The sequence below is a fragment of the Poecilia latipinna genome, unplaced genomic scaffold (assembly GCF_001443285.1).
Source record: "Poecilia latipinna isolate Pla-1442-1.1 unplaced genomic scaffold, P_latipinna-1.0 Scaffold249, whole genome shotgun sequence".
In the NCBI taxonomy this organism is placed as follows: domain Eukaryota; kingdom Metazoa; phylum Chordata; class Actinopteri; order Cyprinodontiformes; family Poeciliidae; genus Poecilia; species Poecilia latipinna.
The window spans coordinates 216,127-232,740 of record NW_015112865.1 but is presented as its reverse complement, the minus strand read 5'-3'; the positions used below and the strand labels follow the sequence as shown (position 1 = coordinate 232,740).

Sequence of the window (16,614 nt, the reverse complement as noted above, 5' to 3'; positions counted from 1 at the left end):
TGCTCTGACTGGCTGCACCGTTCCCCCTTTTTTTTTTTAATAATTGTACCGCGCACCGTTTACTTCCCGCAGCACATTATAGTGTTAACAAGCATGGACACAAATTACATGCGCTGATTTTTGACTAGGCTGTTGTAAAAAGAAACAGGGAGGCTAAAATCTGCAGTGCTGCCACTGCGGTGTTTACAAGACTGGCAAAGGCGAGCGAGGAGTAAAAGTCGTTCATTTGAAGATAAAAAGGGTGCTAATTTGGTTGAAAATGTGTGGCAAGCAAGGTTTGGACGCCATTAAGTTACGGTTCCTGTCTGATTTGTTTAACAATAAGAACATTTTGTTCTCATACAGGGACGTTTTTCTAGAAACCTGCATGTTTAACATTTTTTTTTTTTGTTTGTTTTTTTTACCAAATTTAGGAGCTAAAATGTCAAACTGATCCAGAATTGGTCCAATTTTGTCTAAAGTTGACACAACAAATTTTGCAGCTCTGGTCGGTATTTTCTTTGGATCTTCTGTCTCTGTAGCAGCCAAGTGGGTGATGGTAACGCTCCGGTGGTGTCTAACGTTTCTTACTGACAATTTGGAAAATTGGTAAGAAAAAAGTGATGGTGTTATTTGGTGTAGGACAACTTTAAACTGTGGACATCTCACACCTCTGTTTTTCGGTTTCTGTCTGTGAACGCACCACATTTTACTAAACGTGTGATCAGCTGGTTCCTCCATGGTAAAAAAAAAAAGATTCTAACACATCAGGAAGTTATTTTATGGAGAATCAGCTTCATCTCAGATGGATAATATAGAGGTCCATATTCTGTTTTATGTGTCCTTTATTTAATCGTTCTGTTTTTTCTTTTCTTAAGAAGCTAATCATCCCCTTCCCACATAAAAAAAAACTTCCATACATTTTCCATATGGTAACTTGATTCATGCACGTTGATTGAATCTGTGATGTTTCATAAAAAAATTATCTGGTTCTGTCTGGTAAGCTGAAGCATTATGAATTTTATTGATGATTGAAACAAAGTGAAAAGTTTCTTGCATTAAAAATAGTGTTTTGTTTTTTTGTCTGAAATGATGGACGGTTCACCTTTGGTTAATGGTTTGACATTTAAGAAAATACCACGGCTTGTTGTTGCTCATAGTCAAAGCAGAAGATAAATTCCTCTGTGAATTAAATAAGAAGATGGAAGCAGCAAAGGGCTCATCGATTATAAAAGCTGAAAACAAATGTGAACGGCTTATCGTGTTTTAATAAAATTCTTCTACTTGCTCTGTTTAAGCTTGTAAAAAAGATGCAACATTTGCAGAAGATTTGTTTTGTGGAGACTATGTCCCTGATCTGACACATTCCACTACAATGATGCACATTTTGAACAAGCTATTTTACAAGTGTCCCAGCATTATTAATAATCCAATGTGTTACTCGCTCATCATTGCAACATGTCTTATATTCAGTATATTATGGCTATTTAGACTTGGGTCACTATAATATTCTGATTCTGATGGCATACCAGTTTTGAGTGAAAGCACCATAGTGTCATGATATGGGAACAAATGCTACTAACACCATTAATATCTAACACTAATATTGACTGCATTACTTTTCAGCATAATTTTGTTGTTTACACACATATACAGAGATCAAATTAAACTATTGCTTACAAAGTTAGCATATCCTTCATTGTAGCTTGTTAGCTTTAGACTGGAAAGCATAATTATCACATGTTAGCTAGTCTGCCAGCTGGGTAGGTTTCTGATAGATATGTTGGCAAATGATTGTTTTAAGATGGAGCTGCACTGAACACAACAACGCCTGGTACTTCCAGAGACTTTAACTCGTTAATATCATCTCCTTTTTGGTGTTCAAGTTGTGTCTCTAGTGGCAACTGGACCGTAGCTCACATGAAGCAGTGCAGAAAAGAAGTGGTCAAGGAAAAGCACATTGGCAAGACATGGCGTCTGTTTTCATTTTAGGCATGACATGCCACAGTTTCAGCATCCAGCCACAGTGTTGGGAGCATCGGTCCTTCTTATTAATATGAAATACAAAGTCAATGTGACTATGAAACGTGGCTTAAATGTAGTAGTAAAGAACGCCTTACTCTTGAACACAGCACAGAACCCACAATTTCTAGCTACATACTAGCATCTGTATTTCATCCAGAGTCTTCTGCAACAGTAAATTCCAGCACATAAGCTGCATAAAGTTTGCGTTGGGTTGGATGTAATATTCGGCGTGCACTGCGAGGCGCAGAGCTGCTGTAGTGTGTGATAATTAATTCCAAATGTTGCGGCCCCCAAATTAAAGCCAGTGGCTTCAGCACAAAGCGGCAGCCGCTTATCAGCCCAAAACAGGTCAGCGTTCGATACCGCCTTTTTTTATCCGCCCTCCTCTCCTTCCCACTTCACCTCCCTTCTCCTCGGTCCCTCCCACTCTCTCCCCGCATCCTCGGCGGACGACGTCTCCCGCTAATCCTCTCGTCACGTAAAAGACGTGGACTGGCGGAGGGAGAAAGCGAGGTGGAGGGAGGAAAGTAGAGACTGGCAGTTCCTCCATTAGAGCCGCTGCTTCCAAAAAGCATGGCGACGTGAAAGCTACTTGTGTTTATTAACCGCCTTGCTGCTGTTTACTCTCAGTTTTCTATCTGTGCATCGACACCGAAGGCCTCTGATATTCATCTCACCATCTGTCCGATGCTGATTTAGTTTTTTTTTTTCTCTCTCTCTCTGTGCCTCGCAGCGATAACTGCAACTGCAGCAGGCTGAAATGGAGCACATTATGATCTGGTCTGCATTGCTGGCAGCTGTATGTACTAATATGTGCATGCATGGTTGATATATGAACGTGCAAATGGTCTTCTTGGGAAATTTAGTGGAGACGTACTGAGTACCAAGCTCACCCATCAGATAATCAACAGCTTTAGCTGCTACCATGAGGAATGAGTGCCGACTAGTCCATGCAGCACTTGCCCCCCCCTCCACTGTTCAACAATTATCAAACCTGTGCAGACATCCAGCCACAAATATACAAAAAGTTATTTAAAATATCTGTGGTAGTGTAGAGTCGACAGGGTAACTGTTGAAACATACGATGGTTTCTGTCAGCATGTTGCTCCACGTCGAAAGGACCAGGTCCGCTCGCTGCTGCATGAAAGAGGGAGAAACTAATTAGAAATGAAGCCCAGCTGTGTTAATTAGTTTCTGTTGGCGTCGTTCCCTAAAGTGTTGCCCCCCCTCATGTCTCCCTATAGCTGAACAAAACACGGCGAATGTTCTGTCAGGATTGATCTCCAGATTCTTCTTTAATTGCTTCCTGGATTTACAAGCACGCCTGGACGTTCACATCACCTCCGTCCGCTTACTGTCAAATTGGTCCACAAAGTGCCTTTAGAGACCGACCAGAACGAAGGAGATCGTAGCCAGTGATCCAATCCGCCCTCAGGGTTGCTGAATGGCCAACAGTGGCCAACTCGTCTTTCACATCTTCAGGAATTGGAAAGTTCTTTTAGAGTGGTTCACTTCTTCCTCAAGGAGGCGAGCACGTGCTTTAATATCTAGATTGAGCACTGAAATAAAAANCGAGGGAAATGATCATTAAATAACATTTTTCTTAATAGAAATCTGAAATCTGTGACATGCATTTCCATTAAATCCTATTATATCTGTAAATAAAATCTGCCGAGACACGGCTGTCCAGCGAAGTGGGCCAGGCAAAGAGAGCAAACCAATGGTAACTCTGGAGGAGCTGCAGGGATTCATAGCTCATGAGAAAGAGTCCGATTGACAGGTCAGCTTTTCATCAAGTTGGGTAAGAAGAAACCCATTTGGAAAATGAAAAAAAAAAAAAAAAAAAAACACAGAAGTCACCTTTAAAGTTTCCATAAGTCATACGAGCGAAAGCCAACATGTGGAAGAAAGTATTTTTGGTTTGAGGAATCGAAATTTAAAAGTTGAAAGCTGATGCACAGATGCTCTGAAAGAACTTTTCTGGTGGAAAAATTAGCAGAAATCTCAAAGCTCAGGATCTCAAATCTCAGACATCTCAAAGCTGAAAGTATGACTACAGATTTCATTTAAAAACAATATTAACTTTTCATTTTTTCGAGCTCTGAACATACGCTCTATAGTTTTGGTTGGTTCCTAATAAGATACCTTTACCTTCTTAGTCGTTACTGGGACTTTGCAAGATACTGCAGGTATATTCTTTATGCTTTTGCTGTCCGGTTTTTGCTACAGCAAACAAACAAAAAAAAAAAGTATGCCATCAGTGTATTAACCAATGTATTATAAGGATATGCATGACACAGTGAAAACTTTTATAGATGAAGCATGGAAATCTGATTCACCCCAAGTTTTTCAGAATCATTGTTAGCTTGTGTTTATTGCAATGTGAACAAAGATTTGTGTTTTAATAATTATCAGCGCATAACCAAAACAAGGACGGAAAAATTATTGGACGGTTAAATTGAAATGTCAATTTAAACAGTTTAAAACGATTATACCACATACAAATAATTTAACTGACAATCAAATAGGGATTAAAAATTACTTCTTACTACCATTTATATATATATATATATATATATATATATATATATATACACACACACCAGTAAACTTTTGGCTAATAAAGGCCAAGTATTGAAAACAAATGCAGATTTTCTGTGTGAACAAGCTCTGACCTTTTGAGATTTTTACTTTATTCCTTGGGGGGTCGAAACATGAACATTTTAGTTAGATATGTGCATTATAATGAGTATATACCTGTATGAGTGTCTGTATGTTTATCCTTATCTAAAACTGGAATGCTTCACATACTTGCATGGTTTCTGTATTTGGAGTTTCTCTAGACTTTTGTTCCTACCCGTTCTGCTGTAAGTCATTTTACAGAACCTTGTTTTACCCAGACAAGCCGCCACGTGTACAGAGTCACACTTGCACCACAGATATCTGATTCTTAGTGCATGTTATTGCTTTCCATCCATTGGATCCGTACGTCGAAAGGCAGTTGGGAACTTAAGTGTTACTGGAAGGCTTGAAGTAGTTCATTGTCTAGATAACGCTCTTTCTTCTACTCGGATCGGACGTGTTGTTAAGTATTTAACCTGGAAACGAGCCTTTTTATGTTTACGGTACAAATGCATGATTCCTATACCTGGACATCTGTTTACAACGTGTGTGTGTGTGTGTGTGTGTGTGTGGGCATGTGGGTTTCGTCAAGTGTGTATGATGCTTGTATGCAGAAGTTTTGAGTTGTTTTTTTTTTTCTTAACACGGACAGCTTCACCTGTCCTCGCTTACGTTTTCCCGTCTGCGGAGCGTCAGCACGGCCACTTCGTCCTCATATCAGTTCAGCTTCTTTTGAAGTAATTAGTCAGAAGCCAATCTGTTGCCAGAAATTGTTGCGGAACAGTTTTTAACAACCAAGTGATCTTCACTTTTTTTTTTTTTTTTTTTTTTCCCAAAAAAAAAATTTTCCAAAAAATCCGAAAATGTGAGGAAAGGAAAGTTTGGATTCATTTTTGTATTTTCCAGATGTAAACAACATTGAGTTAAAAGGTGATAAAACTGTGAATTTAAAAAAAAAATAAATAAATTACACAGCACATTTTTAACTGTTTTTATATGATGCATTACTCATTAAGGTTGGAATCGCATCCTATTGATTGACCCTAAAAACAAAAGCTGTTCTCTGTGTCAGATTGCGTTTTTGCAGCTTCTCCTCTCAAATGGCATGAAAATTTGTTTAATTGAAGAATATTATCTTTGCTCCACTTTACTTTTAAATAATTGCTTAAAATATGCAGAAAACATAATTCCAAGTACCTCAATAAACTGCTCAGCAGGTGAGGCAGCTAAGTATTGATCATGTTGGTTTGCATACATGAGACAAATGGAGAAAAAAAGAACATAAATCATAGTTGCAAAGTCATTTATTGCAAGGATTTTAAGAACATAAATTGTATGTTACTTCCTCTGTTTGGCTAAAATTTCCGTCTTCCGTCATTCCCAGATTATAATCCCAATTTCTGAGACAAACTGAACACAGTCCTGTATAATTTAAAAGTTTGCATGTCTACATTTACTCAGACTGATTGAGCATGTTTCACTGTACAGAATAAGTGAGCTTTTCTGCATTCATAGTAATTTACTTTTGTCTTCTTCGGATCAGATACGGGTTTTGAGTGAAATCTGGTGCAGGTTTGCGTACGACTGCAATAGATCCACCTTCGTTCAGGTCCCTCGTTGGTCCATAAAGCTAATTTATAAATACTGCAACCCGTGACACACGATTCTCTCCGTCAACCAGGAAACACACCATGCCTCTCTTTGGCATTGTAACATCTCCCGTAATACGGCGTTCTCTTTTTAAATGTCGTTTGGTCTTACAAAGATCTTGTTTGTGCAATCAGTGAAACTTTTTTTTTTTTTTTATGCTTTGCAAGGTAAGAATCTTGATGTTTAAGGTACCATTAAAGTAAGAGCTACAAATATCAAGAGCAGTGGGAAAAGTCTGGATTTACATCTTTTCATGTGTTGAATATAATTACGAATCTCAGAATATTTATCTTCTGTATTTTACCGCCAAATTCAGTCTAAATTTGTGTTCATCGCCTGTGCTCTCGCTTTTTTCATTTATTTATTTTATTTTTTTCATTTCCTGCTGAATTTCAACACGACAAATATAAAGATATGTTATGCACCAATATATTACTATGTCAAATATCTTTATATGCTTATAATTACACATGTGGTCAGTATTGTAAAAGATTGGTGGGGGGTTTTTCTACCCATCCTTTTTGTTCAAAAGACAACGATAAAACAAACTGTGCATGAAAAAAAACAATTCTTATCATTTAGAATTTACTCAAATATTATTACGATCCATGTTTTCTATAATAGCAGTACTCCAAAGCTTTGATCTAAACTTATGTGTTTTGTGTGTGAAGATTCATATAATGGAGTGTGCTTTTTACAATGCTTTCCATGTGCCAAATTTCCATTTTGTTCTTCTTCTTTTTTAAACTCTTTGGGGTATTCCTAGAATAGCAGACGTTCCATAAATAAAGAATTCAAAATCCGTGCTTTTCAAGTTTGCTTTGTACATTTTTATTGTCCTTCAGTGTGTATCTGTTGGGTGAGTGTTGACTTTTTTATTATTATTATTATTATTATTATTATTCTGCATCCCTCACTGCTGTAGCTTTAACTCATTACACGGCCTGTTGTTGCCACTGGGAAACAAGCTTGATGTGTTTGTAAAAGAGAATGGAGAATGGATAGACTTAAAGAAAAATAATCCAAGAGGTAGAGATTGGGGTGAGAGAAAGGGGTGATCTTTGACCAACCTGAGGGCTTGCGGGGGAGGGGGAGGGAGTACGTTTGTAAAAGAGGAGGGAGATTCACTAATGAATGACTGGAAACGAGGGAGGAAAGCGGTACGAGGACAAGATGGAGGGAACGGACGGGAATGCAAAGCAACGCTCTGCGAAACGAGTCAGGCAGCTAGGGCAGGCTGTGCATATTTCATGGCTGCCACTTATCATAAGAGCCTTTCCATGATGGGGGGAGCGTAGGTCTGATGACTTCAAGGAAATAACATGCAGAACACGGCCTACATACACACAACCTCGCTAAGCCACTCAAGCTTCTCCTCGCCGGCTCTAAAGCTGCCCTCAATCCAACGTACGAGCCGCTACGCCGCTGCTCTGACTGGCTGCACCGTTCCCCCTTTTTTTTTTTAATAATTGTACCGCGCACCGTTTACTTCCCGCAGCACATTATAGTGTTAACAAGCATGGACACAAATTACATGCGCTGATTTTTGACTAGGCTGTTGTAAAAAGAAACAGGGAGGCTAAAATCTGCAGTGCTGCCACTGCGGTGTTTACAAGACTGGCAAAGGCGAGCGAGGAGTAAAAGTCGTTCATTTGAAGATAAAAAGGGTGCTAATTTGGTTGAAAATGTGTGGCAAGCAAGGTTTGGACGCCATTAAGTTACGGTTCCTGTCTGATTTGTTTAACAATAAGAACATTTTGTTCTCATACAGGGACGTTTTTCTAGAAACCTGCATGTTTAACATTTTTTTTTTTTGTTTGTTTTTTTTACCAAATTTAGGAGCTAAAATGTCAAACTGATCCAGAATTGGTCCAATTTTGTCTAAAGTTGACACAACAAATTTTGCAGCTCTGGTCGGTATTTTCTTTGGATCTTCTGTCTCTGTAGCAGCCAAGTGGGTGATGGTAACGCTCCGGTGGTGTCTAACGTTTCTTACTGACAATTTGGAAAATTGGTAAGAAAAAAGTGATGGTGTTATTTGGTGTAGGACAACTTTAAACTGTGGACATCTCACACCTCTGTTTTTCGGTTTCTGTCTGTGAACGCACCACATTTTACTAAACGTGTGATCAGCTGGTTCCTCCATGGTAAAAAAAAAAAGATTCTAACACATCAGGAAGTTATTTTATGGAGAATCAGCTTCATCTCAGATGGATAATATAGAGGTCCATATTCTGTTTTATGTGTCCTTTATTTAATCGTTCTGTTTTTTCTTTTCTTAAGAAGCTAATCATCCCCTTCCCACATAAAAAAAAACTTCCATACATTTTCCATATGGTAACTTGATTCATGCACGTTGATTGAATCTGTGATGTTTCATAAAAAAATTATCTGGTTCTGTCTGGTAAGCTGAAGCATTATGAATTTTATTGATGATTGAAACAAAGTGAAAAGTTTCTTGCATTAAAAATAGTGTTTTGTTTTTTTGTCTGAAATGATGGACGGTTCACCTTTGGTTAATGGTTTGACATTTAAGAAAATACCACGGCTTGTTGTTGCTCATAGTCAAAGCAGAAGATAAATTCCTCTGTGAATTAAATAAGAAGATGGAAGCAGCAAAGGGCTCATCGATTATAAAAGCTGAAAACAAATGTGAACGGCTTATCGTGTTTTAATAAAATTCTTCTACTTGCTCTGTTTAAGCTTGTAAAAAAGATGCAACATTTGCAGAAGATTTGTTTTGTGGAGACTATGTCCCTGATCTGACACATTCCACTACAATGATGCACATTTTGAACAAGCTATTTTACAAGTGTCCCAGCATTATTAATAATCCAATGTGTTACTCGCTCATCATTGCAACATGTCTTATATTCAGTATATTATGGCTATTTAGACTTGGGTCACTATAATATTCTGATTCTGATGGCATACCAGTTTTGAGTGAAAGCACCATAGTGTCATGATATGGGAACAAATGCTACTAACACCATTAATATCTAACACTAATATTGACTGCATTACTTTTCAGCATAATTTTGTTGTTTACACACATATACAGAGATCAAATTAAACTATTGCTTACAAAGTTAGCATATCCTTCATTGTAGCTTGTTAGCTTTAGACTGGAAAGCATAATTATCACATGTTAGCTAGTCTGCCAGCTGGGTAGGTTTCTGATAGATATGTTGGCAAATGATTGTTTTAAGATGGAGCTGCACTGAACACAACAACGCCTGGTACTTCCAGAGACTTTAACTCGTTAATATCATCTCCTTTTTGGTGTTCAAGTTGTGTCTCTAGTGGCAACTGGACCGTAGCTCACATGAAGCAGTGCAGAAAAGAAGTGGTCAAGGAAAAGCACATTGGCAAGACATGGCGTCTGTTTTCATTTTAGGCATGACATGCCACAGTTTCAGCATCCAGCCACAGTGTTGGGAGCATCGGTCCTTCTTATTAATATGAAATACAAAGTCAATGTGACTATGAAACGTGGCTTAAATGTAGTAGTAAAGAACGCCTTACTCTTGAACACAGCACAGAACCCACAATTTCTAGCTACATACTAGCATCTGTATTTCATCCAGAGTCTTCTGCAACAGTAAATTCCAGCACATAAGCTGCATAAAGTTTGCGTTGGGTTGGATGTAATATTCGGCGTGCACTGCGAGGCGCAGAGCTGCTGTAGTGTGTGATAATTAATTCCAAATGTTGCGGCCCCCAAATTAAAGCCAGTGGCTTCAGCACAAAGCGGCAGCCGCTTATCAGCCCAAAACAGGTCAGCGTTCGATACCGCCTTTTTTTATCCGCCCTCCTCTCCTTCCCACTTCACCTCCCTTCTCCTCGGTCCCTCCCACTCTCTCCCCGCATCCTCGGCGGACGACGTCTCCCGCTAATCCTCTCGTCACGTAAAAGACGTGGACTGGCGGAGGGAGAAAGCGAGGTGGAGGGAGGAAAGTAGAGACTGGCAGTTCCTCCATTAGAGCCGCTGCTTCCAAAAAGCATGGCGACGTGAAAGCTACTTGTGTTTATTAACCGCCTTGCTGCTGTTTACTCTCAGTTTTCTATCTGTGCATCGACACCGAAGGCCTCTGATATTCATCTCACCATCTGTCCGATGCTGATTTAGTTTTTTTTTTTCTCTCTCTCTGTGCCTCGCAGCGATAACTGCAACTGCAGCAGGCTGAAATGGAGCACATTATGATCTGGTCTGCATTGCTGGCAGCTGTATGTACTAATATGTGCATGCATGGTTGATATATGAACGTGCAAATGGTCTTCTTGGGAAATTTAGTGGAGACGTACTGAGTACCAAGCTCACCCATCAGATAATCAACAGCTTTAGCTGCTACCATGAGGAATGAGTGCCGACTAGTCCATGCAGCACTTGCCCCCCCCTCCACTGTTCAACAATTATCAAACCTGTGCAGACATCCAGCCACAAATATACAAAAAGTTATTTAAAATATCTGTGGTAGTGTAGAGTCGACAGGGTAACTGTTGAAACATACGATGGTTTCTGTCAGCATGTTGCTCCACGTCGAAAGGACCAGGTCCGCTCGCTGCTGCATGAAAGAGGGAGAAACTAATTAGAAATGAAGCCCAGCTGTGTTAATTAGTTTCTGTTGGCGTCGTTCCCTAAAGTGTTGCCCCCCCTCATGTCTCCCTATAGCTGAACAAAACACGGCGAATGTTCTGTCAGGATTGATCTCCAGATTCTTCTTTAATTGCTTCCTGGATTTACAAGCACGCCTGGACGTTCACATCACCTCCGTCCGCTTACTGTCAAATTGGTCCACAAAGTGCCTTTAGAGACCGACCAGAACGAAGGAGATCGTAGCCAGTGATCCAATCCGCCCTCAGGGTTGCTGAATGGCCAACAGTGGCCAACTCGTCTTTCACATCTTCAGGAATTGGAAAGTTCTTTTAGAGTGGTTCACTTCTTCCTCAAGGAGGCGAGCACGTGCTTTAATATCTAGATTGAGCACTGAAATAAAAATATATATATAAATTAGCGCTATCAAATGTGAAGTCAGAGAATGTCCATGTTGGAAATGTACCAAAGCAAATTTCCTGAGTGTGTCTTTCTCTGCTCCCTCTAGAGAGAGAGGGTTTTAGGCGGGAATGCCACCGTCTCCTTGGTAGCGTATTCAACCCCTATAAGCTGCAGCTATGACAGGATGACGGGCCTTGTGTGTTTGAAAACGAATCGAAAGGCTGCAGTTTTTATTGACTGCATTCAGGACGCCCTGCCCCTCCCCCTTCCATTTTTTCTTCTACACCACATGCCTACTGAGGCGAAATGTGCAATGACACTTTCCTGTCCAGGAGAACCCTTCTGCTACTACTGCTACACAAACATGTTTCCCTCTGAGTCACAGTTGTCCACAGTCTCTCGAGTGTTTCTCTCTCTCTCTCTCTCTCTCTCTGGATTTTCAGTATGTTGCCTTGGAAATTCTCTCATGTCCTCATATTGCTCTCAGTATTTACATTTCGTGATCTTTTGTGTGTGGGATTCCCCCTTATGTACACGTATCGACCCCATCATCAGCTTCTGAATGCTTTAGTTTTGAGAGTATAGCACAAAATCCAGGTGCCACCTTTAAATCAGTGGTGCCTAAAAATCAAAATGTTTTTCTGTTACATTTGGATGTAAACAGTATTTTTTTCTTTTTCTTTTTAAAAGACTCACAGATCCATCCGCACTTTCTACTCTGACTTTGCTCAACGCAAATCCACCGTGTTTTTTGAGTAAAAATGTAATGACATGTAATGTCATTACATAAAAAAATTTAATGAAAAAGTTTAACTTGAACGAAGAACTTTGCACTACATTGCGTTAGATTAGATTTTTATTATTCTTTTTTTTTTTTTTTTGGTATGATGTTTTACTATCATAAACAAAGGAGGTCATGGATCTATAGTGCAACTCTCAAGTTCCCACTTCAAACACCAAAGTACTGCAGTTACGCTAAATCTTCTTCAATGTCGAACATCTTTTTGGTGCCTCAACATGATAATATTTGTCACACAATCTAAACACTGATGTTGTTGGTCGTGTGTTTTCCAAGGCCTCCACAGAGAGCTACCAGGCGTTATAGAGGTAAGTAATGTACAAGTGCCTTTCCTGGAAATACATGCAATTAGTAGCACTTTATGTTGCGCTAATGCATAATGTTCTGAAACTTTTACGCTGGTACCGCTGACACAATTAGACGTCTCTACAGTCGAGACATATTGGCAATACATGGATTTTAAGTTCATCATATATATTTAACTTATAAATGTTTTTTAAATATGAATAAAATATTAAGACGTGGCCCAATGTGTGTGTGACAAAGTATTTCAATGCTTGAAATAATGTAGAATATAGTAGACGAACCACAATTGGCTTTTTTTAAAAGGTCGACAGAGTTTTTTAAGAGCTGAAACACAAATCATGTTGGTCACTCTCTGAGAAAACAAACGAACAAAAGAAACTGGGAAAAACAATTTACGACAACATGCAGAGCTTGGATGATCAAACTTGGTCCCAGTTCATTACTGAAGATGTGAACTACTAACCATAACCTTGAATCATGACACCTAACTTCAGACCTTTTTTCTCAGCTTTTCCCCATTGCTTACGCATGAATAGAAGCAATAGAAAACTCCTTTAGGGCGCAAACTGACAGACGACTTGTGTCAGGTGGAGAGCCGCGCTGCTTGTATTAAAACCCGCAGCTGAACGACGTTTTCTGTCGCACCCTGATGTCAAACACCGATTCACACCTGGAGGTTTTCTCCTGTATCTACGACACCAAGCGTGACTTTAACAGGACCGGCGATCTGTTTTCTCACTCTGGGTTATGTCTTGGTGTGTAATTTCATCGATTCGTGCTTTGAAACATTTCTAATTCAGACATGTGAGGTGTGGATTTTTTATTTATTATTTTTTTTGGTTTTTGCTGAAAGCGCATTACGACATCGAGCAAGATAAATGCATACGTTTGTTTTTGCTCGTAAGTTGAAATCCCCAGATAGCCTAAGCACTGAATCTTATCCTTATCATGCTTTACAAACATCTTGTTTCGTCCGGTGGTAAGATGGTGCTTTCACCGCAGTGGGAAAAAAAAAAGTCTGCAGTTTTGTTATTAATATGATGAAATGAAGCATTTACTGTTATAAATGACTGATGGTAGTGGATTGAAAAGAAGAGCGAAATAACTCAAAGAAACTTGGTCACAAAAGGACAAACTATTTCTTTCCGTTGTACTACATGTACTGCCACACAGTTTAATGTTAAGTTGACTGGTTGAAATCTTTGTTTTTTTTGTGAGCAAAAACCTGAACAGAGATATGTTGGAGTCAGGGAAAGGATCAGTTCCCGTAACGATCAATGAACTTCCTCCTGGACTGCATCCATGTTTTCAACATCTGAACCTGAAAGAGTTAATCCAACATGCTGTCACCGTCTGCAGTGTAATTCTACAATTTAAGTTTTATTTTTTAATGACGTAAAGCACTTTGAAATGCCTTGAAAGGTGCCATGCAAATAAAATCTGATTGACTGATAAGTTGATAATCCACTCTGAGTTGCTTAACGGCACTTTGCTCTCTCCTTCCCATACATTTCATTCCATCCCTCTCCAAAAATGTTTCCATTTATCTTTTTTACACTGTTGTCTCTCCACTTCCTCCATCGTTGCACCATCCACAACTTTCAAAACCCACCCGCAGAGAAACCGCCGGGACACCTGCAACTTTGACAAGGAGTTCACCAAGATGGCCGTGGACCTGACGCCGACGGACAAGCTGGTCATCATGAACCTGGACCAGGACGAGTTCCTCGGCTTCTCCTACACCAACCCCGAATACGTGGCTCCTAATTAACTTAACACACTAGGATGGACTCAAACATGCAACACAGAGAGGTAGAAAATAAGGTTTTAGCACAAAATTGAGGCAAAAAAAAAAAAGACGACAAAAATTGTTCTTATTTCGTGTGTGTTCACCAAATGTTTATTTTTTTTCTTTTCTTTTAGGCATTACTTAGGTTTGAGTTAATAACTAATCTCAGAGATTTGGAAACGAGACAAAGATTCCAATCTCTCCAAACGAAATCTGACCAAACCCAAAATGAGCACTTCTACTACTGATCCAGTTCTGATTGCCACCTTTTCATGTATTCATTTCACGCTGATTGCAAGAAAAAAAACAAACAGATTTTCTTGAGTTAGTCCTCGTTGTTTAAACACAACAGTTAAAAGTGCTGGTTTTATTCGATCCGCTCATTCAACCTTTCCCTCATTTAAAATGATCAGGTCTTAACCACAGCGTAACTAATGTGCCATGATGTTAAGGTAGCTATGTAAAGTTTTGTATGTTTTCATGTCCTTGTGTAAATAAATGTACAGTGGTCGACTTTGTATCTACTGAGAGAAACATCCATGGTTTTAAGAGTCACTGTCCACAGTCGTTTTTGCAGCCGTTCAAAGGCTTTTCCTGAAATGATCCATCCAGTTTGGCATCATGAATGTATTAATATTTCACTCGTTAGGCAACATCTCAAATGTCACTCACCCCGTTTCATATTCGTCTTGTTGAGTGCGGCGGCATCGCTTTCTCTAGCTTACAGCCGTTCCCAAAACTATGCCCGTATTTATTTAATCGTTCTTCTTGCTGGATGTAATTCGTTCTTCAGCCTCAGCCAGGTTTGTCGTGAACTGGAAGCTGGAGCGACGGCAACAGACGGCAGAAATTGTGAGATGCTTTGACAGCATCCGGTGAGTAATTTCGCAAACGGCAATACGAGCAGCATTGCTGCCATTTTTTTTTTTTGTTATTTTGCTTTTATATATATTTTTTGTTTTTATGTAAGCATACTGTGCCTTGCAAAAGTCTCCATTCCCCTTGAGATTTTGCACATTTTGTCATGTTAGAACTACAAACTTATTTTATCAGGATTTCATGGGATAGGCCAACACAAAGTTGTGTGTTATTGTGAGGCGGAAGAAACTGCATACGTGGTTTTTAAATGTTTTACTGATAAAAAAAAAAAACTTATTAAAAAAATGTGGCGTTTATTTTCACTGCGAGTTGTTTTGACATTGTCTGTAGGAGATCGTCTAGTGGCTGATTCTTTAAAGATGGAGGGATTCTTCTTTTCTTTTCAAAAAGCTGAAGCCTGGTCAGACTGAATGGATTTGAGTCTGGACTTTTTCTGGGTTATTCTAACATTTGAGTGTAGTTTAAACTCCTGCATGGATTGTGGAAACCTTATGCCTTTCTTCTCTCTTCTCTGCCATCAGTGTTCTTCGTTCGCCCCGTTTTCTCTAGCAAACCTCCGAGGCCTTCTAAGACATTTGATAACAAATTGAATTAAAACAAAAGTTTTCTGGTTGCCTTGGATTTCATTTAGGAGCATTAGATTAGAAAAAAATTAAAATGCATGCACACGTTTTAGACTTTGTTTTTGAAAATGTGGGAAAACCATGCAATCTGTTTTGTTTTGTTTTCTTCTCAGCTTCACGATTATGTACACCTTTGTGTTGGCAAAGTCCTATTCAAATAATTGCAAGGTACCACATGTGTATCTACTGCCAAACTGTTTGATTTTGTCAAAAAAAAAAAAATGCATTAGAAACCATATTAAAAATTTAAGAAAGTCAAATTTCTATTTGCAAATCAGATTTTTTTTAAACATTATGCCATCTAACAAACTAAAACAAAACAAAAGAAATCACAGAGTCTGAGCCTAGACTAAATTATTTAAAGATATTTTTTCAATTCAACGCAAGCCGTTTCCACATGTGTGCATTATAAATACCATGTGCCATTACCGTTCACACACCATCAAAGTGTTTCGTCTTTTGGATGATTTAAGCCTACGTTTGTTTCGCTCGGATGTCGAACCTGTACAAAAATACCGTCGGATACGTGCAGTGACCTTTTACAAGCTTTCAGCTGTACATTTTGTTCTAGTGTAAATATCTACCAACGTCAAGACCCTTAAGCTCTCTTCGGTTACCCCCCACAACGTAATATTTATTAACACCACCGGCTCAGTGGACTTACCAAGTACGAATCAGATCATTGCTCTGTTTATTTCTTTAATAAAAGCGTAAAACCGGACAAATGAAACAGAACGAGTCTGAATCCGAAAGCTGAAACAATCAACCAGTTCTTGGGGATGTTTGATTACTAGAAGTGCACTATGCATGCATGTGATAAACTTTCTATTATCTTGTTCCATACAACATGGATTTAATTCTTTATTAGATGTAGGGTGTGCAATAAACGCTTTATAAGAAAAGAGTAGATATAATTTGTGTTGCTGACTCTATGATATGATAATTA

At 39.0% G+C, this 16,614-nt stretch overlaps 1 protein-coding gene and 1 long non-coding RNA gene across 2 annotated transcripts in view; one reads left to right on the top strand and one right to left on the bottom strand.

Moving 5' to 3' along the window:
* The window catches only part of prkcbb (protein kinase C, beta b), a 100,496-nt gene extending 85,356 nt beyond the window's left edge, over positions 1 to 15,140 (top strand). The window contains exon 17 of the mRNA XM_015032749.1: positions 13,996 to 15,140. Coding sequence (XP_014888235.1) covers positions 13,996 to 14,148 — 153 coding nt within the window. The 3' untranslated portion in view covers positions 14,149 to 15,140. The remainder of the gene's footprint in view (positions 1 to 13,995) is intronic.
* Positions 5,122 to 13,989, bottom strand: LOC106947620 (uncharacterized). Its single transcript, XR_001425022.1, has 2 exons — positions 11,337 to 13,989; positions 5,122 to 11,263 (listed from the first exon to the last, which is right to left on the bottom strand). It is a non-coding gene; the product is annotated as an uncharacterized LOC106947620 (long non-coding RNA).
* Positions 15,141 to 16,614: the final 1,474 nt, after the last annotated feature.